Source organism: Panicum virgatum, chromosome 8K (genome assembly GCF_016808335.1).
Source record: "Panicum virgatum strain AP13 chromosome 8K, P.virgatum_v5, whole genome shotgun sequence".
NCBI classification, from domain to species: domain Eukaryota; kingdom Viridiplantae; phylum Streptophyta; class Magnoliopsida; order Poales; family Poaceae; genus Panicum; species Panicum virgatum.
Genome location: NC_053143.1, coordinates 25,261,661 through 25,282,110, shown reverse-complemented (window position 1 = coordinate 25,282,110; position 20,450 = coordinate 25,261,661). Strand labels below are relative to the sequence as shown.

Sequence of the window (20,450 nt, the reverse complement as noted above, 5' to 3'; positions counted from 1 at the left end):
ACGCGTTAGCCCGTTCCTCGCCCGCTCACCCGCGCACGCACTCGCCCGTTGCTCGCTCGCTGACACTGCCACCCCACACGTCAGATGCTCCTTCCACCTCACGCAACAGCAGCGCCCGTCACGCCGAGATCCCCGGCGAGTTTCCATCGGGGGCACACCTGCCCAGGATCGCCCGCCTACCTTAAAATGCGCCCCCGCAGCCCCTGCGCCTATCACCCAGCTCCAGCGCGCCGCCCAACCCTAGCCGCCGCACGGAGTCCCCCCGCCATGCCGCCGCTCCTCTGCGCCGCCGCGGGCGCACCGCCCCACTCCACCAAAACCCCGGCCAGACCTCGCAGACGCTCCGCCTTGACGCCAGCTACCCTCCTGAAGCCTTTGCCTCGGCCCTAGCCCCGTGCTGCGCCGGAATTTCACCGGACCTCTCTCCGGTGAGTTTTTCCCCGCCCGTCCGATTTCTCGCCGTCGGTGGATTCCCGACCTCCCTGACCCCCATGGCCTCATAGCAGGACCTCCCGGAGTCGAGCTGTGGGACTAGAAGGCCAGGATTCGCCCCGCATCGCCTCGTCACCGAGTTCTGCTTGGGCATCGCCGCAGTACCTCGCCGCCGGCATCGCTGCGCCACGTCTCCATCCTTTTCCGAGCTCGGTGAGCCATGTCCCCTCTTCCTACCCCTTTTTGCACCGTTTAGCACGGCACGTAGGCCTTTCCCGAGCCCAGAACGCCGTTCGGCGTAGCGCCGCCGTCGCCCTTGCCCTCCCCACTCCGGACCTCCTAGAACCCCGATAACCCCATAGGTGGATTACGCGTTCAATGCTGGCCCTCCACGGCTAAACCCCGGCCCAAACGGAGCTCTGTAGCCCCAGAAACCCCTTCTCCGGCCGAGCGCCGCCGCGGAGCTCTGCTCCGGCGGTGTTCCGCCGCCGCCCCGCTCGCCGCGTCCTTCCCAGGCCGTGCGATCAAGATCTAACGGCCCATAGCCACCCGAGCCAAGTCAAAGGGGCCGGATACCGGTCAGCGCCGGGTTATTTTGTTAAAGAGCCCCCGGGCTTTTGCCAAATTAACCCGCAGTCCAGGCGTGTTCAAAAGTATTTGCATCTAAGTCCGGTTTTTATCGTTTAAGCCCCTGACCTTTTTAGAATTAATGCCCGCCGTCCACCCTTGGCAGTTTTACGCTCTAGCCCTTAGATCTAGTGTTTAATTACTTTTTAGTCCTCGGTTTTGCCCAGAAACCCCCTAGAACTCCAGTTTTCTTACAAATAGGTCCCTGGAACTTGTTTTTGGCCTAGATTTTGCGTTTTAGCTCTGTTTTAGGCGTTCTTTATATCCACGCGATTGTTGTAATGCGTAGAATAGTTCTAGCCTAGTTTTGTGTACTGTTTTCATGTATTGTTGTACTGTTTCTTAGTTTTTGGCCATGTGTTCGTGAGTAGACGTTGATCCATCTGAGGAGCCCCAGTACCAGTACCAGGAGCCATCTTCTGAGCAGTTCGAGCAGCAGGAATAGTTTGAGGAAGGCAAGTATAACATGAACACCACCTATCACTTTAAATACACTTTCATACTGCATTTTAATACTGTACGCCTATAAGGACTTTCCTAGCCACTTTATATCCTTTATATATATCCTTTGGGTTGTATTTTGGTTAGTTGTGCTAGGTGCCGCGCTATAACACACTTGGTCCTTTTTAATTAATTTAATTAATGGTATATGCAACTTAATTCTGAGAGTGGCCCGTTGGAGGGGCTCACGTCTCGTTTAAAATTGGTTTTATAGAAATATGGTTTAGGGGGCCAGCACGGTGCTTACTGCCTGGTTGGCCACTCTCCATAAGGACCGGTTCATAGAGCGACAACCTGGGACAACAGCGCTACCACAAAACTAGAATGGGACGGTCTTGGCTTACTAATTAGGTCATTTTGATTCGGGAGTAACTTACCGACGGGGCAAGAGGGGAGTCGAGCTTCAATGGTGCCCAGGCTACGAGGCTTGGTCTGCGTACCCCTCGAGGTGGGTACCATCGTTGTATTGCCTGAATCCATAGCGGTTACACCTTACCAATGTGTCCTTTGTAACGGCCTCATAGTGAGTTTGTTAGTCATCTCACCTAAGGAAGTGTGATGAACAACTAGCGCAGCTCACGACTTGTGGGTAAAGATGTGCAACCTCTGCAGAGTGTAAAACTGGTATACTAGCCGTGCTCACGGTCATGAGATGCCCAGATCCTCCTTTTGATTAGTGGGGTTATCTTTCTTTGACGAGGCAGGTTTCCCCGGGTGGCTTGGTTCGGTTTGGTTCTCAGTAGTTCTTAATTAATTCTAATTAATTACTATGTAACTGGGTTTATGGTAATCCATCCACTTGTAGTAATTAGCTTTAATAAAATTTTGCCAAGACTTAAAAGCTAATGCAGTTGACTCAGCCAACCTTAGAGCCTCATAGTTTGTGTTATACTTGTTGAGTACAAGTTGTGTACTCACTCTTGCCTCTTCTCTACTTTTTCCTCTTGGATACGCTACTGCTGCTCAGTTTCTGCCGATGCGAGGGAGTTCGCTCAGCGCTACCAGGACTACAAGGACTTCTAGGCGTTCGTCTCCCAGTCGACGTCCCTGTGGCGCCCTGCTCCGCTTTGGAGAGTTTTTATCGTATTTGTACTTCGCTTCCGCTGTATCAGACATTTTGTCATTAATATAATAAATAACATTTGTATTCGCTTTATTATATCTTTTTACGTGATATGTGCTGTGATATACTGTTCATTCTGTTGTATATATGTGTGACTTGATCCTGGCACGTATATGATTGCTCGGTTTATGTCCTTTTATAAACCGGGTGTTACAAAGTCTATCCTAGCATTAATTCTACATTATGGTTCAGTTTTGTGCAGGAGTTGACGGTCAAAATAGGTCGCTAGTGACCGTCAACAGTCCTCCCCGAAGACACTCTCCACCAATAGGTGGATCTACGTGTGCAGGCATCGAATCAAGAAGGTTGGCCTGCATATCGACTCCCACGGCAATAATGTGTACGTCCTCGACTCAGAAGATGATGAATCCGGCATGCAGGATCAAGCTGGTGCAAAGGATCTGCCTGCACAAGAGCCTCCGGTGCTGGCCATGAATGAGGATTTTGCTAAATACTTTATTAACTATATAGTAGTCAATTTTGTCACCAGAAATGGTATGCTAATATGAATCTTATGGATCATTTGCTGCATCTCTTGTTGCTGATGAAAAGGTTCTAAGCTGAGGTCAAATTCATCTTGCTCATAATCACCAGGACAGCAGATATGCCCATATTGTTTGTGGTTTTCAACAGCAAGGATGGCAGAAAAAGGTAAGGCATTGTGTGTAATTCAAGTATCAAACTTCTATTTACAAATTTGATCATTTTCTTGGTGTAATGATGCAAATAAGAGATGTTACCTTCATGCGGTGGTGGTTGTCCTCACAAGCACCAATGTAGAGATCAATGCTATGCACACCAACCTACTCATTTAGGTTAGGTAAGGCTTCTTTATCTCCTTCAACGGGAACTATGTTTAGATCTATGGTGAAGTCTCCATCTTCTTCATCTGGTAATATATTGAGATCTATGGCCATCTCTTCATCTTCTTCAGCTGGTAATATATTGAGATCTATGGCCATCTCTAAATATGGATTGTATTGCAGGTTGTTGGAGTTCGGGGGTATTTGGAGCATGTTGAGCCTTTCGCTGGAATCATCTGGAATTGGAATAGGTGGAGGCTTCTTATACTGAACCAATGGCATCAATTCAAAATTTGTAATCTGGGCACAATGGCTCCCGACTTGTGGCACTTGAACATTCTAAACTGTATAGGTGGCCACAAGCTTGTAACACAAATAATTGTTAACTGTCGGTCATCTTTATAGAGGCAGTGTAATTTGTCAACTTTTTTGGTTTGCTCGCCCAAGTGCCACTACCGGATTCACTGGCTTTGCCGAGTGCCGGTTACACTCGGCAAAGGCCAGTTTGCACTCGGCAAACTCTTTGCCGAGTGTTACACTCGGCAAACGCCACTCGGCAAAGCCTCCCACGACAAAGGGATCTTTGCCGAGTGTCGGATTTCGGGCACTCGACAAAGACTTTGCCGAGAGCCTTGGCACTCGGCAAAGCAGCCACGTGGCGCCACTCTAGGCCGACACTTTGCCGAGTGCCTAACGGCGGACACTCAAACTTTGCCGAGTGTCGGCGTCTGGCACTCGGCAAAGTGCCGGCCCAGGGTGGCGCCACGTGGCCCCTTTGTCGAGTGCTGGATTCTGGCACTCGGCAAACGTTTGAAACTTTGCCGAGTGCCAGGGTTTTAGCACTCGGCAAAGTACTGTCGTGCTGTCCTGTGGAAGGCCACTTTGCCAAGTGTATTGGCTTAAGCACTCGGCAAAGTGGCCTATTTTTCTTTTTTTGCTTATTTTATCTCTGTTTTTCGATACAAATACAACAAATATATATATAAATGCAGGGGTCATTACAGGCAGTTATAACGACAAATATATAATTGTCGATTGCAACAATAGCATCGATACAAATAACACAAGATAATGTTCATCACATCACATAAAACGAGTCTGAAAGTCCATCACATAGATAGAGTCCGAATACAAGTCCATCACATCACATCACAAGACCACAAGGGTACTAAAAGTCCATCACATCACAAGTCCAGTAGGGTACTACAAATCACTCATGGTTAGGTGGAGGAGGGGTGGCCAAGATTGCCACGGGGCCGCCGGCGAGTTCTGGTCCGGAGGAGGGTCGTTCGATGCGTTCCACGACTGATTCTGCAAATAGAAACCCATAAATTGAGTAAGAATAACAAAGATATAATAATTAATATCTACAAACAAAGCATACTCACAGGAGTGTCAGAAGGTCCTGCAGGAAAGTAAGGCTGAGCTGGTAAGGCGAAGGGAGGAGGCGGCATCGCATAGTTCATCGACGCGCCAAGTCCTTGCATCCAGGTGACCATGCTGTGCAACATAACCGACTGATCCTCCCTCAGCTTCTGCTCCTGCTCCAGCTTGGCCTCGATCTCCATTCGGCACCTCCTCTCCTCCTCAAACTTTGCCTCCATCTCGGCCTATAAGATTTAAACCTCCATGTTATAATACGAAGCAAAGTTTCATTTTAATCATAGAACGGCAACTAAATCTAAACTAACCTGTCTCTGGTGCACGCTGGCCACTGAAGTCTCAGGCCGTGGGCGTATGGGCGGGGTCGAGACGGTGGTACTTGCCCTAAGCTACGAGAGACTGGGCGTACTCGCCGTGTCGACCAAGCTGTTGGCGATCAAGTACCGCCCGTGCTTCTTCCCTTGTCCCGCCCTCATGATGGCTTCTCCGGAGAGTGGCGCGGTGGTCGAATCCCAAGTCTCCCCATGGAGCGCCCTTCCCCGTGTACGCATTGATGCGCGCGTGGATGCTTGGGTTTTTGTAGGCCTCTGGTGGAGCCGCCGGGTTGTAGGCCACGTCCGACGTCGCCTTGCCCATGTGAGACATGGCGTACGCCGTGAAGTCGTTGCAAGACTGGCCTGGATGAGACTTCGACTGCCAAGAAGTCAACAAGATGATTAGTAAGAATTAAAAATATAGCTTTAGAAAGAATGAAGAAATTAGTGAACTTACCCAAGTATTCTTGTACTCGCCGAGGCTAAGGCTCCCTTGATGATGTGCCGGACCCGGCATCATCAAGCGGCGCTCCCGGCATAAGGCGTGCTGGCGGGCCCAATCCTCACTGATCCACTTGTCCACCATCATAGACCAGCACTCGGCCTTGTTTGCGCACCAGTTCGGAGGCACCTAAACGTAACGAAGTGCATGACATATTGTAATATCAAATACAAGATAAATGAGTAGAGATGGCATTTAAGTACTGGTCTCGCGTGAGGAAGATGTCCCTTGCGGCTAGTTTCTTGACACTCCTCTTCTCGAACTCGGCACAGTACACAACGACGGCCTGGACACACGCCTCGTAGTGCATGTCCTTCACCAGCTTGTAGCAAGCCTGGTGAGCCAGCTCGTTCGCCCGGGCCTCATAGCCTTCCTCGCACCTGTAGAAATCCTGCATATATACCCACAAGATAATTGCAATCATTATTCCAAAAATTTAAATAGAATACGATATTTCAACCATTTTAGTGTGAGGATGACTTACCCACAACTCCTCGACCACCCGCCTCGCTTTGGTGGTGAAGTTCCTTCCTTCGCGATCAGTAGCGTCCGGGCTAGCCATGTAGTGGTCCCACGTGTATGCCGGCTCCAGCACCCCGGCATGCATCACGAGCCCGGGGAAGTGCAGCCGGCACAAAAGACCCAAGATACCATTGGGCTTCCATTTGTGCTCACCAGGCTGCACAAAAAACCACCCCCTGCAAGAGTGTTTAAGGTAAAATTTTAGTTAGTATTGCAATTTTAGTTAGTATTGTGTGGAAGGAGGAGATCATTAATATAGGGAAGCCTCCACAAGCCAGAGACCTGAGTCCAGGAATGTTCTTCGCCATATCCCACAAAACCACCTACATCATTGACCTGGAGAGCATCTATCTGATCATGAAGCACGGCACCCGTCAGCATCTGCGGTGCAGATTGTGTAACTACGACACCTTTCGTGAAGTTCTTAATGTCTCTTCTAAATGGATGGTCAGCAGGTAGGAATTGTCGATGTTTGTCAAACGACGAATACTTGCCCCCCTTTCTCAACCAAATGAACTGCAGAGTTGCCTTGCATATTGGGCATGGGAACTTTCCATGAGTACACCACCCATAGAAATTGCCATATGCTGGGAGATCATGCAGAGAGTAGTGGTACCACACATACATTCTGAAGTTTGTCTTTGTCGCTCGATCGTACGTCCACACCCCCTCCTCCCATGCTTTGATCAACTCATCGATTAGAGGCTCCATGTAAACACTCATTTTATTCCCTAGGTGCTCAGGAATAATCAACGACACAAATATGGTTTGTCGTTGAAAGAGAACGCCGGGGGGGGGGGGGAGATTCAAGGGAATAACGAACACGGGCCAACATGAGTACGATGCGGCCATCATACCATAAGGATTGAACCCATCGGTTGCCAGCGCAACACGTACATTACGAGCTTCTTTAGCTTTCTCATGATGAATCTCATCAAAATGAGTCCATGACTCACCGTCGGAGGGATGCACCATCTTATCTGGGTTGTATCGAACACCTTTTTTGTGCCATGTCATCTGTTTCGCGGTTTGCTCGGTCATATAGAGTCTTTGGAACCTCTGAATGAACGGAAGGTAACGTACGATTTTCACAGGAATCGTGAGCTGCCTCTTAGGCTGACCGTCACCAGCATCCACCTCCAGGAATCTTGAGGCTTTGCATTTTGGATAGTAAGTTTCAGCCTCGTGCTCTTTCCTAAATAAGATGCACCCATTAGGACAAGAATATATCTGCTCATATGGCATCTTCAGTGCACTAAGGATTTTCGTCGCCTGATACATTGTCTTGGGCAGAATGTGATCTTCCGGAAGCATGCTCCCAAAAACGGTCAACATACTATCAATGGCGTCTCGGCTCAGGCCAAACTGGGACTTTAAGGCCATAAGGCGTCCAATGCTGTCCAGCAGAGAAACCTTTGTTTGGCCGTGAAGAGGTTTCTGTGCCATCTCCAACATCTCATAAAACGCCTTTGTGCTTGCCTCTGGCTCCTCCTCCTGCGGTCCTTCACCGAAATGTGCCTCCTCATAGTCGTCTAACATGTCTCCAATCCCACCAGCAGCATCACATTCATCGATGCGTTGCCTCACGACCTCGTCCCTCGTACGATGGGCTTCACCGTGAAAGATCCACCGGGTATAGTCTGGCGTAAATCCATAATTGACAAGATGTTCGCCCATGACCTTCTTTGTCTTTCGTTTCTGGTTTCCACAACTATTGCAGGGACACCACATGAATCTCGACCCTTCAGCTTGCGCCCATGCCCCTTCCAAGAACTCGTTAGTCTTCTCAATCCATTCATTGGTCATGCTAGCTCGAGTTACCTGGCTGGTGTACATCCACTCACGGTCATCCATCTTCCAAGATATCAGCGACTACTATCAAAATTCGGCTTAGAATCTAGTAGGTAAAGATAGGTCCTAATCCCACCCGACCATGCGTAGATAAGATCAGCTTCCATGATCCACTCCTATCAGAGACAGAATTTCGGCAGCACCTCCCCATTGTTCTCCAGATACACATCCCGAAAGGGAGATTGTGTATCCCGAGAACAACAGGGAGGTGATGCCGAAACTCTGACTCGGATCGGAGTGGACCATAGAAACTGACCCCATCTACGCATCCTCGGGCTGTCCAAAGAAGCGTGGATAATTCGAAACGGATACGATTAAAGATATGCAAACATCTGCATATCTCCAGTCGTATCTCTTCCGAACGGGAGATGCCTAACTGGTTAACGCGATCTACGAACATGATTTACTAAATAAACTAAAAAAATGGCAAAAATATACTAAATCATACTTTAAAACTAAATAAATATTTAAATCAGACTCTAAATAAACTATCTAATTTTTAATTGAATTATAGATAACATCTAACTAATAATATAAATAACAATTTAACTAAATCCAATCAGAATTAAAAACTAACTAAGCAATTAAAAACTAACTAAACATATAAATAATATTCTAAATAAATTAATTAAACTAAATACACAAATACACTAATTAAACTAAATAAATGAACAAAATACACTAATCAATTACCTTGCCGTGGGGTCGGGGGCGGCGGGGCGGAGCCGAGGCGGCGGTGGGGCGCCGCGGGGCCCGGGCGGCGGCGGCGCTGGCCGCGGGCAGCGCGCGGGGCACGAGGCAGTGGCGGCGCGACCGCGGGTGGCGCGCGGGGCCTCAGACGGTGGCGGCGTGGGGCATGGGGCGGCGAGCGGGACGGCGGCGGCCCGGGCGCGTGGGGTTGCGGCGGCGGGAGGCGAGGACGGCGGGAGGCAGCGGGCGCTGGCGCCGGCGGCGGTGGTCGCGGGCGACGACGGGCGCGTGTGGAGGCGGCGGCACGGGCGGGTGTGGAGGAGTGTGAGAAGTGAGAGAATTTCGTGATGGCCACGAGCGCTTAAGTGCCAGGACATCCCTCTTTGCCGAGTGCCCCGATCCGGCACTCGGCATAGAAATTTTAAAAAAATACGAATACAATCTTTGTCGAGTGCTTAAGATCCAGCACTCGGCAAAGCTATTAAAAAAAAGAAAAAAAACCTTTGCCGAGTGCCCGCGACCCGGCACTCGGCAAAGTCTATAAAAAACTAAAAAAAAATTTTGCCGAGTGCTTTCCCCTACAGCACTCGGCAAAGAAATTTTCCTGCAAAATCAAAGAACTCGCTTCAAAAAATTATATTAATGTACACCTTCAACAAAAAATCTACTATTTCATGCATTATTATTTGTATTTAAGATTAGAACAGTTGACTTTTCATTTTTCATTATTTCATGCAAAAAAAACTATTATTCCATGTATTTGATAGTTAAATTTAATTTATATCAACAAAATTGTTTTGATCAAGTGTTTTACAAAATTTTAATGAATATCAATTAAAAAACTTGCCAACATAAGTCAATAATTTATGGATCATAATTTCATGAAGAAAAATATATTATTTCATGCGTCTAAAGTTAAAATTCAAACTAAATACAATTATTCCAATGAGTGGCAAAAAACATATAACAAATTCAAAAAAATAATCCAAATTTCATGGGATACATTTTTTTTATTATTTGTCTAAACAAAAATTTTCAAATTTAAATTCATATGCGACTTTTATTTTGAGTATAAATCTATTTGACTATTCTGCATCTCTCTGAAACTTCTTCGAAGATCCTCTAGTTTGTAAGCAGTGTACATTATCACTTGTCCGAAATGCTTTGAATTTTTTTTCACACTATCCCTGCATGAAGCCATGGCATCTCAACAAGTCCCATGATTTTCAGACTTTGTTTGCTATTTTTAGTTTTTTCCCGAACGTCCGTGCGCAGTATTGCGGTCAAGTTTCGTGATAAACATGCTTCAACTATTTATTTCTTTCGTTGATACGTCATCAGTTTTCATCCAGATACATGAATATAACTTTTCCTTTCAAAGATTTTGAAATTTCGAACCACTTATAATTTATACATAATTTCAAAGAATATTACCGCAAACAGAAATAAATATCAGAATATAGTAAAATAATTAATAAAAGTATCATATGCTACCAGGGATTAACTTTTCAAATTTGAGTTGATAATAAAAAAGTTTGAATGAAAATAAAATAAAAATAGATATTGTTTGCCGAGTGCTATGTGGATGGCACTCGGCGAAACTGGCTTTGCCGAGTGCCGCCTACAGGCACTCGGCGAAATTTAGTCTTTGCCGAGTGCCGGCCTTGCAGCACTCTGCAAAAGCTAACGGCCGTCAGCCACCCTGACGGCCGTCGCACGGCGGACGCGCGTGCTGGGCACGTGAGCCGTCTTTGCCGAGTGCTCGCCCGCTGGCACTCGGCAAAGACGTGCCGAGTGGCTTTCTTTGCCGACGGCCGGCACTCGGTAATGTTTTGGCATGCCGTGTGCCACATCTGGCACTCGGCAAAGTGAATTTTTGCCGAGTGATCGTGGTCTGGCACTCGGCAAAACCGGAGACACTCGGTATTTGTGTGTTTTCTGGTAGTGTGCTTAGATGTATTTTTATTATGAGACGGAAGAAGTATATGTTTAAAAAATGGCCGTATTTTAAAATCATTGTTTCTAGCACGTACCCTGATCCACGGTCTTGGACGGGTGCTGGAGAGAAGCCTCGTGAGGATTTACTGGTCCCCGGTCAAACGGTGGCTGCCAGGCGAGCAGCGTACGCCTACGCCGCTCGCGGCATCGCCGTCCTCCGCCCACGTACGTAGGCTCCTGTGAGGTGTCAGCCCCGTCGCATCAGTCTATTTTTTTTTTTTTGAAATCACATCAGTCTCATTGTCACTGTATCCCCCACTCACTCCCGTCTCCCACTCTCCTCGCATCGCAGGACGAGCCCGCGATCAGCGTCGCGCGCTCCGCCGCGGGCACCCCCGGCTTCCATCCTGACCGTCGATTACACCACAAGCCTCGGGAATCGAGCCCCTTCCACCGCTAAAACCCCATAGCCCGCATCGTTGTTGCCTCCGCCCGAATCCCACGCCCCCTCCCTCCCACTGCCGGCGGAGCACCCGAGAAGAGAAAACGGGACGCGCCCCACGAGCTCCAGACCGCCGGGGGCTCGCCATGGTGCGCGGCCGCCCGCGGAGGCGGGGCCGTGCCCGAGCGGAGCGAGGCGGCGAGGCGGCGCAGGCGGGCGGGGAGGAGGACCCGGTCCTGTTCCCGCTCGGCGCCCCGGTGGAGGTGCGCAGCGATGACTCCGGCTTCGCCTGCTCCTTCTACGAGGCCACGGTCGTCGGCTACCAGCCCGGCGGGGCCGGCTACGTCGTGGCTTACTCCACGCTCTGCCGGAGCCCGGGCGGGGGCTCACCGCTGCGGGAGAGGGTCGCGGAGGCGGACGTGCGTCCCCGGCCGCCCCCCGCGCCGCCGCGGGGGTTCGCGGTGCACGAGATGGTCGAGGCGTTCCACAACGACGGCTGGTGGGCCGGCGTCGTCTGCGCTGTCCCGCCGGCGGCGCCAGAGGATGAGACCGCAGAGCTGCCCCGGCGGCGGGTGTACAGGGCGAGCTTCCCGACGTCGCGGGAGCTGCTGGAGTTCGAGGAGGCGGCGCTGCGGCCGAACCGCCTTTTCCAGGGCGAGCGCTGGGTTCCGGCTGAAGAGGCGGTAAGAGGAATCTGGCTCCTTATTTGGGAGATCAAATTATTACTAGTATTGCGAGCTTGTATGGAATTCTAATTACTTTCTTTTTACTGATTTCTTATTCTAAACTTATAGAATGGGTCATATTTGCTCTAAACATTCTATCTGTCTGCATTGTACGCCAGTGGATTTCATTATCAAACTCTGAGAGTAATTACTTACTTCAATGGCTCAATGTCGAAACCTATCTTCCAAAATATATTTTCTCCAAACTGTTACTCGTGTCGTGTGACAGGACTTAATTCTGACGCATGTCACTTAATTTTAATGTTTCTAGTTTAGACTGGTGATCCCATGCCTTGACGCAATGTGCAAATTACCATAGCATGAATTTGGTTTCATTCCTTTCAAAAAAAAAAATTGTGGTTTCACAAGCTCCTCCCACACACACATTTTTAACCAAACCTGCCTTGCCCTTTATGAGATGTAAAATGTTTTTTATAAGCTAGAGATGCGCTACAGAATGACACAATTGTCCATCTAGCATCCCACTATCACCAACCAACCAATCACCGTGCGTAGATTTCACCCATGTGGGCCCAGTCAAGAATCAGCCGCACCAGGTCATACATGGAGTCATGGACACGTAGTCTTCCTCTAAAATTAAATATTCATATAGTTGAACTGTGTGCATGGAGTTCCTCAAGTAAAAAGTATTTGAATTAAAATTTCAGATATTGGTAGTGGACAAATAGTTTTCAGCATTATGATGATGGGTTGCGAGTAACTGTACTTAATAAAGGGTCTTGGCTGTAGTGTAACTTTTTTTTTTCATTTTCCAATTTAGTGACATCTATACGAAGTTATGAAATTGTGAATTCTATACACCTGCAAAATTTATAGTTTAGATAAATTTTACAATGATTGGAAAAAAATAAGAACCGTCCATTGAGAGGAATCCAACGATGGAAAATTAGGAGGTACCTAAAGAAAAGTACTGAAAGGTACTAAATAGGTGAGGCCAGTACCAAAATAGGTGGACCTAATACTGAAATTAATTTTTTTTATAGTTCATTAAAGGGTATATCTGTTATTTTACAATGCACCTTAATTAGTCCACAGGGGCGTGGCATGACCGGCCTTGCCGTCCTGTGCAATTAAAATTCCATCTTGCCATTTGGCCATCGGAGAATTGATGTGCTGCGGCGACGCATTGAGCTCCAGGCCCTTGATGAATGAAGTTTTGCTGGCCCCGGCGCCGCATGCTTCTCGATGAGCAGTCCAAGCGATCCGGCGGCGAACGAACGACAGTCAATACTTGCGCGGCAGAAGCCGAGCGGCTCTTCTGGAGCCAAAGGCCCGAGGCGGCAGGCGCCACGTGACGCTCTGCGGTCAGTTCGAGATCTTACTCAAGTTTCACTGGATGACGTCGCCAGAGGCTAGGGTAGCCGGCCCTAGCCTCGTCCTGCGGGTCGTGCTAGGACAACACCCATACCCACCGTACGAGGTGAAGAGCCTAGTGGAGTGCATGCTACTAGTGGTGGCGTGAGAAACTAGCTCGGCCGCCGTAGAAGATGCCGGCCTTGGGGTGCCCGAGGTTGAGTGTGCGCTACTGCAGCCTGCTCCTGCGCCACCACCGTCTCCCGCTGCTACACCAGTTGCATGAGGCGGCATCTCTCGGCTCCTACACATAGAGCCAAAGAACATGAGCAAGAGTGGAGGTGGTGGCGGCACGGCGCCTCCCGTAGGACAGCAACGTAGAGCGACTCCGCTGCAGCGAGATGACGAAGTCGAAGTCGCCGAGTAGTCGGTGGCGGCGCAGGTCGAGCTGTAGTGGTCGCCTGGTTGCCCTCGCTGGACGCAGGCGTGGAGAAGCATGACAGGTTCAGGTCGAAGGACATGAGACATGAGTGCCTCGGTCACGAAGGCGAGTTGGGAGATCGTCGAGGCCATCCACATCGCTCAGAGATTGACAGAGGCGCGGCACCTGGCCTAACATGCAGCATGGTGACGGCGGGATCCCAGCCAAGTTGCAGCGGTGGTTACCCTTGACGAGCGGCAACATCCGATAGGGTCAAACAGAATGGATTGGCACGTATACTAGAGAGGATCACTATTATACCCTTACATCTGTATAGTTATTTTTTTTATAAATTTTACTATGGTTGAAAAAAAAAGAACCGTTCATTGAGAAGAATCAAGTGGTGGAAAAGTATGCAACTGCTCTTATGTTTGTAACTGCTAATAGCTGCGAATTTGGTAATAATGTACTCTAGACAAAAAAAGGTGCCAGCTCTATACAATTGATAACTGAAGCATTTGATTACTCTGTGATATTTTTTCCTTTGATAATGGAGAGGTAATATGCCCTTGGTAAGAACAATCTTTTAGTTCTGTGCAATGTGCATGTTCTGAAGAATTGTTAATTGAAAGCTTGAGTTGGTATGTGGCAAAGAGATTAATTCTAGATAAAGAAGAGTGTGTTATAATCACAGAAAGGAAGATGAAGTATGTACGTTTTAATGCTTTTATTCTCATGCAGGAAAATGGAATACCTCTATTCAGAGATGGAAGCCAAGTTGAAGTGAGTCGGTCTGCAAAAACCTTTGGCAAATACTGGAGTCCAGCTATTATTCTGAAAGTAATTGGTGCTACAAGTTTCTTAGTAGAATACAAAGATGTAAGAGATGATGGAGAACAGGTTACTGAGATTCTGGATTCTCAATATATTCGTCCATCACGAAAGATCATTCATATGGATTCTAAGTATAGGTTTCCTCCATCTTCGCATGTGGAGGTCTTTCATGAAGGTAGCTGGTGGACTGGTGCTATTTTAGAGATTTTGGACAGTGAATCTCCCAAAAAGTATGTTGTTAAAATCAAGAGCGAAGATGCAGACATGGATGATGTGCAATGTGTGGATTTGTTGACTGTTGACCATACACAGCTAAGACCAAAATACGACTGGTATCGTGGAAAGTGGGTGCGCTTTTTGACAGAGGTACATATAATTTATATGCTTTGTTTTCATTGCATGTGTTTATGTGCTCTGCTTTGTCTTCTTTTAGACATGTATGGTGTTCTTTTACTTACTGAATGGTTGAATGTGGCTAAGTTTGCAAGAGTCTGTACTATTACTTCAATATTAACTACCTTAGAGCATTGTCCATTTGCTCAAACGTATCTTTGTGCATTGTTTGGTGTTATGATCAGTGACACCTTCCATTTATTGCTTGATCTTATTAATTGGTTCAATTCAGCTTGGGCTTGATTTTAAGTTTTCACTATTACAAAAACTATTTATCTAAATACAATTTGGGAACATTTAATACTTCTTTAACTTGGTTAGAATATTATCTTCTGTAAATCATGTTAAAATTACTTTATTCCTTCACTCATTTCAATTATAATGACCTCATAGATTAGTCCTAGTTGTAACCAAAGCAAATTATGGGCTTCCAGATTCCTGAGCTATGGGTATTGATGACTTATTTTTTAACTATATTAGTTTTTTGATCTGGAATATCTCATGTGATGTCTGTTCCGTTTCAGAAACCTGCTAATAGAGGGCCACAACTAACACCTCGGAAAAGGCCAATTTCTGCTGCGCTGGCCGCATGTAGTGACAGTGTTGAACTTACTCTGTTGGCAACATGTAATGACAGTGAAGAGATCAGAGATGAACCTGACTCTTATCTAAAGGAGAAGGTCAACAATGAGGATGTAGTATTGAAGAAGGTTTGTCCTGACTTTGTGGTGTGTAATGAACATGATCGAATCAAGCATATGCTAAGCTCTTTTCCTGAAAAAGTGGTGAAGCAACAAAACACAGTATTACCATTCGAGTCCCACTTGACAGTTCCTTCACAGTCATCATGGATAGGATTTCGCAGTTTGAAATATGATCCTAAGCTTTGTCTAAGTGGTCAACTTGAATTATCCTCTTCTCGGATGATTACCATGCCTTCTGTGCCACAAACTGGACAGTTGCAAGCTTCATTGTTTGGAGCATTTGGACAACTAAGGCCTCTCCCGCAGGGCCCAATTTTCAGAATGCAATCACATACCGTAGATTTTGGCAGCATTGTAGGATCAGCAAAGTCATTTACTGATCACGGAAAGCAAGCAAATGATAAATGTGATTATCTGATGAGTGGTTCTAAGCAGAACACCAATTTTGGATCATTTTCTGGAACTGGTCTGTCCAGGAAAATACTATTTACTGGTCAGGGAAAGCAAGCAAATGATGATAAAGATTGTTGTCTGATGACTGGTTCTAAATGTAACATCAATTATGGATCATCTTCTGGAAGTGATCTGTCCACGAAAAGACTGATGGCAAGTGTTTGTCCTCAAACACCACTGCTCTTAGGAGGGAGACCTAAAATTGTGAGTTTTAAGTTTCTGGTACCGTCTGTTGATTCTTTCCACCATAGCACTGAGGATGATTAAGTTTTTTTATCATCCCGTCATTGCTTCTAACATTTGTAGATGCAAAAAAGGAAAAAGATGGCTGATAAAAAAGTTAAGGAAGCCAGCAAACTTGCAGCTATCTCTGAAGAGCGTAAGTTGTGCTACCTGTTTTCTTGCTGCATAAATCTCTGCAATTACGTAACTAAAAATATTTCCAGCCACTGAACTGAACAACGATGATGGCAAAGATCTGCCTAAGAATTTAGATCCAGGTTCTGTATTACTTTCGGAAGTAAATACAGTGGCTCACATGGCTCACACTGACTCAAGGGCCCGAAAGGATGATAAAGGTATATGTACTACTGTTACTGAAAATAACATCTTCATTTACTAGAAATTCTTAGATGACGTGCATTCCATTATTTCAGGCTCACAGGGAGTTAGTGTTTTTCTGAGGGAGAGTAGTGTTGCAGATGAGATCATACCAAGTGGAGTACCAATTGGACTCAATAAATTTCACCAAGAGGATTATGTTGGAGCAGGACAGCAAGGTGCAACTGAAGTTAGCGTTCTGATTGAAAAGTCAGTCCTATCTATCACTTCAGCGTTGGACAATCCTGGTAAGGCACATGTGTTCACTTCATATTCTTGAACTCATTGTGGAAACAAGGCAGCCAATACTTACAAGTCTTCAATAATCATGGATTAACGCACTAGTGAAGAATTTTGTCAGCAGTCTTCTGTTATGGATGATGATGCTAATGTTCGTTTGCTGCCTTCAGCAGATAGTTGTGAAGATACTGGGGATAAAGATAACATGGAGGCCATGGTGAAGTATGTCAGAAGCTATGCTGTTCCAACTGAAAATGTCTCTAGTATGGGCATTGTGGCTCCGAATCGGTTACTGTCCAGTGAGAATCCTGAGGATGTGGATCCTCAAGAATACACCTGTAATATGCCCAAAACTAAGCATGCAGGTGCTGATGGTCTGTCCTCAGTTATATCCTTCCCTGCATTCAAGAAATTTGCAGCTCATGAGCAACATGGAATATCACAACAGGATCATAGTTCAGCCATGATAGAGTTTGCAACTGAAGGTATCCATTCGATCGAGAATTCAGAAATAACACAGTTGTCTTCTATCAGTATGAGCAGCTCTACTGAAGCAGAACAAGGTGGTGCATTGATTGATCCAAATGATTCTGAGCATACGCCAATGTCCAAGTTTGTTCCAAGCAAAACACAAGGTTCTTGCCTGTCCTTGTTGCAGAGATCTCTTGATGTCCATGAAAGCATCATGGCTGATCAAACTACAGAATCATTGGTTATCAAGAATCTTCCATTCATGAAGACCTCTCCGATGTGGGAACAGATTGAGGCAATGGAAGTCTTCCGTAGTGCGCCGCAACGACCACATTTTCATAAGTTCCAGCAGCATGTTCCGGAGCTCCGTGAAGGAATGGCTTTGGGTTTGATGCTCTCTTTTGCCAATTTGGCAGAAAGCATAAGGAGGCTGAGTATTCATGATGAGGTTGCACTTTTTGAAGAGAAGATGAAGGGCCTTTCTTTATTGGAGGCAGATGGTTTCGACATCAGGCACCTGCGATCACGGTTGGAAACACTGCTGCACATAAGGAGTGGCTGTTCCGAACTGCAGGCTGCTATTAAAGAATTGAAGAATAAGAGTTCTCACAAAGACACTGATGATAGACACCTGAGTGCACAAATTGGTTTGCTAAATATGACTGTCCGTCATCTTGAACTGCAGGCTTGTCTCTTCCGCTGCATAACACAGTCTGCTATTTCACAGAAGATGAACAATGCTTCGGAGGCCGTAAGGCTCAAAACAGAAGCCGGCACGCTTGAGCAGTCATATCTGTATGCCGAGCAGCAGTTCAACAGTGTCGCCGCAGCGCCATGGTAAATCCTCCTCCCAGTCTCCAATGAACCATCAGATGTATGATGCAAATACTTAAAAGTACTAGCAAGTGGAGAACTCCCAGGCCTTTTGTGTGAATATCTACCTTTTGTGTGAATATGTGGTCGGGCTGCCCTGCTGCTGTCTAACCTGATGAACCTATGCCTGTTATGTTGCTGGTATGGCGTTGCACATGAGCGTTTATTGATATATCCTACGGTCTAGGCTTGGTGTCATTTCCATGTTCTGTGCGGTTCTGTCCAGGTTGTGATGCAGCGAGACTGAATAATCTAGACAGTTTGCCCATCATGTGTAACTGTGCTTATTTTGATAGCATGAACTGAGCACCTGTGGTAAAACGGAGTTCTCTTGCGTCCTCTCTTGCGAACCTTTTGGACTAATCTCCCTAGCACTTGGAAATGGATTGTCCAAGTTCTATTTATTTTAACAAGTTCTGTCTTCAATTATGTCTGCTCAAAGAGGCCTGGGCAGCTGAATTTTTGTGTTAGTCTGAACATACTTGCAAGCTGAACAATCTTCTGGTCCTGATGCAATGCAAAACGTGGCGGGGGCTCATGCCCCTGGAACTTTTAAAAAAGAGAGAAAAATTGAACGGTTTCAATCGAGACTACAAGAACCGAAATTTGTCAGCGAAAAGGAACCATTTTGACATGAAGCTCTGGTACAATCCTCGGACAATTCTTGGCTACTTGCCATTTTGTGTTTTTGTTAGAGAAAAGGTTTCCCCCGCTGGTGTATATTTTTTAAATCTTATTATAAGAACAGAGCGTAGCTGGAGCATCAATCGTGCTACCAGAAGGAGAAAAAGAACTCGGTAAAGGTTTAGTAAAAGGTCGACGAAGCTCAATCTCCTCCTGGGCTGCAGCGTCGGAGCCCTGATGGAACTGCGCAGAGGAAGATGTCGCCGACTCTGAACTCGTCCACGCGATCATCGGCGCCCTTGCCGCACGCTGCGCTAGACCCCCAATGAAGCAGCCCATCTCTGATCTCTTGCTCTCCTTGATTAAAGGCTTCCATCTGTCTAGTGTCCTTGCCAACGCACCCAGTACTAGTTCCACTCCACGCCAAGTCTTCCCCTGAAAGCACAAGCCATTCCTTAGTTTCTAAAGAACCCAGAGCACAGCAGCACAGACACAGTTCAGATTTTCATTCTTATTGTTGGTCACCCACCAGCGGAAAATGGATTCAAAATCCAGCTCAACTCTTTTACCAACAATGGCAGAAGTTTCCATCCAAACTAATTTGGCAACACAACACTCGGAAAATAGATGTTTAACCGACTCTGCCTCACAGCAAAATAAACAAGTTGAGTCATTGAGCTCTCTTCTCTTACCCAGGTTGTCTCTATTCAGGAGTTTGTTTTAGCACAGCAACCACAAAAAGATATGTATCCTAGGTGTAATATTTAATTTCCAAACCGCAGGCACAAAAACTGGAATGACCCCCCTATCATTCACAATAGAATATAAGGATTGAACCGAGCAGGTACCTTTAGAATCATATTTCCAAATGATGTCATCATCATTGTGGAGAAAACAATGCTACTAGCTATCTGACATAACTCCTCCCACATCAACATGAAGCTCTCTTCTCCTAATAGTTGGCCTTAAATTGATACCGTCCCAAGCTCTCTCAACCATTATCCTTTTTTCATTACAAATGACATAAAGAGGCCAGTAGACAACCAAAACCTTCAAACCACTGGTCCTCCCAAAACCTGACCTTAGGACCATTTCCAATATTCCAGCAGTAGCCAATCCTAGCAGCCTGAGCTGCCCACATAACCCCTTTCCAAAAGAGGAGGCTCCTCTGTCTGGACAACAAAAAATATCAGGGTTCTTGGTCCTATACACTCCAAATCTCCAAATCAGCCGTCGCAATGCTGAATGATGAATCAGCTTTGATGACCTCCACGGAGTCTCCAATCCATTGGACCACATACTAATGCATTACAGATGGGATGCAACAGCTAGCGTGAATCCAGTTTCTGCCTAAGAGTGTACTGTAGGATCCCTTTCCGTTGATGACGAAGAACGTAGTTGGTAAAGTTTTGCTCCCAATCATCAAATCAACGCAAATTGTCCCCCGGGCTAGAGAAACTGCTCGACAATCGGCAGTCCGTCATGTCGTCCATGTAAACCGATGTTCACGACAATTGGATAGCAGATTTGAATCTCTGCGATATTTTTCTTTTAATGATTAGGATGACTCTTTCGAGCTGATTTCTTGGACTGCATCCAGTCTGAAATCAGCCATCTTCACGACTCCTCCTTCCCAGGCTTCTCCGGATATGCATCTGATACACTGACCA

General features: G+C 46.6%; 2 protein-coding genes across 3 annotated transcripts; one reads left to right on the top strand and one right to left on the bottom strand.

Moving 5' to 3' along the window:
• Positions 1–5,848: 5,848 nt before the first annotated feature.
• On the bottom strand, positions 5,849–6,515 carry LOC120645578. The gene is made up of 3 exons (XM_039922361.1): positions 6,490–6,515; positions 6,170–6,383; positions 5,849–6,076 (listed from the first exon to the last, which is right to left on the bottom strand). The coding sequence occupies exons 1-3, from the start codon at positions 6,513–6,515 to the stop codon at positions 5,849–5,851; spliced, it is 468 nt and encodes a 155-aa protein (XP_039778295.1).
• A 4,677-nt stretch (positions 6,516–11,192) lies between these two features.
• LOC120644266 lies at positions 11,193–18,360 on the top strand. 2 transcript variants are annotated; one of them, XM_039920851.1, is made up of 7 exons: positions 11,193–11,811; positions 14,330–14,788; positions 15,340–16,176; positions 16,279–16,351; positions 16,419–16,550; positions 16,629–16,820; positions 16,986–18,360. In XM_039920851.1, the coding sequence occupies exons 1-7, from the start codon at positions 11,275–11,277 to the stop codon at positions 18,122–18,124; spliced, it is 3,369 nt and encodes a 1,122-aa protein (XP_039776785.1). In that variant the 5' UTR covers positions 11,193–11,274; the 3' UTR covers positions 18,125–18,360. The 2 variants fall into 2 exon arrangements, with proteins under 2 accessions (XP_039776785.1, XP_039776784.1); XM_039920850.1 differs by having other exon boundaries at positions 16,983–18,360.
• Positions 18,361–20,450: the final 2,090 nt, after the last annotated feature.

Excerpts from the sequence above, each read along its gene's own strand:
- LOC120645578 (XM_039922361.1), bottom strand. The coding sequence starts at position 6,515 with ATGGCGAAGAACATTCCTGGACTCAG. Across the intron at positions 6,384-6,489 it reads AAGAACATTCCTGGACTCAG|GGGGTGGTTTTTTGTGCAGC; the intron begins GTCTCTGGCTTG and ends ACACTCTTGCAG. Across the intron at positions 6,077-6,169 it reads GGGTGGTCGAGGAGTTGTGG|GATTTCTACAGGTGCGAGGA; the intron begins GTAAGTCATCCT and ends GTATATATGCAG.
- LOC120644266 (XM_039920850.1), top strand. The coding sequence starts at position 11,275 with ATGGTGCGCGGCCGCCCGCGGAGGCGGGGCCGTGCCCGAGCGGAGCGA. Across the intron at positions 16,352-16,418 it reads TGCAGCTATCTCTGAAGAGC|CCACTGAACTGAACAACGAT; the intron begins GTAAGTTGTGCT and ends AAATATTTCCAG. Across the intron at positions 16,551-16,628 it reads GGCCCGAAAGGATGATAAAG|GCTCACAGGGAGTTAGTGTT; the intron begins GTATATGTACTA and ends CCATTATTTCAG.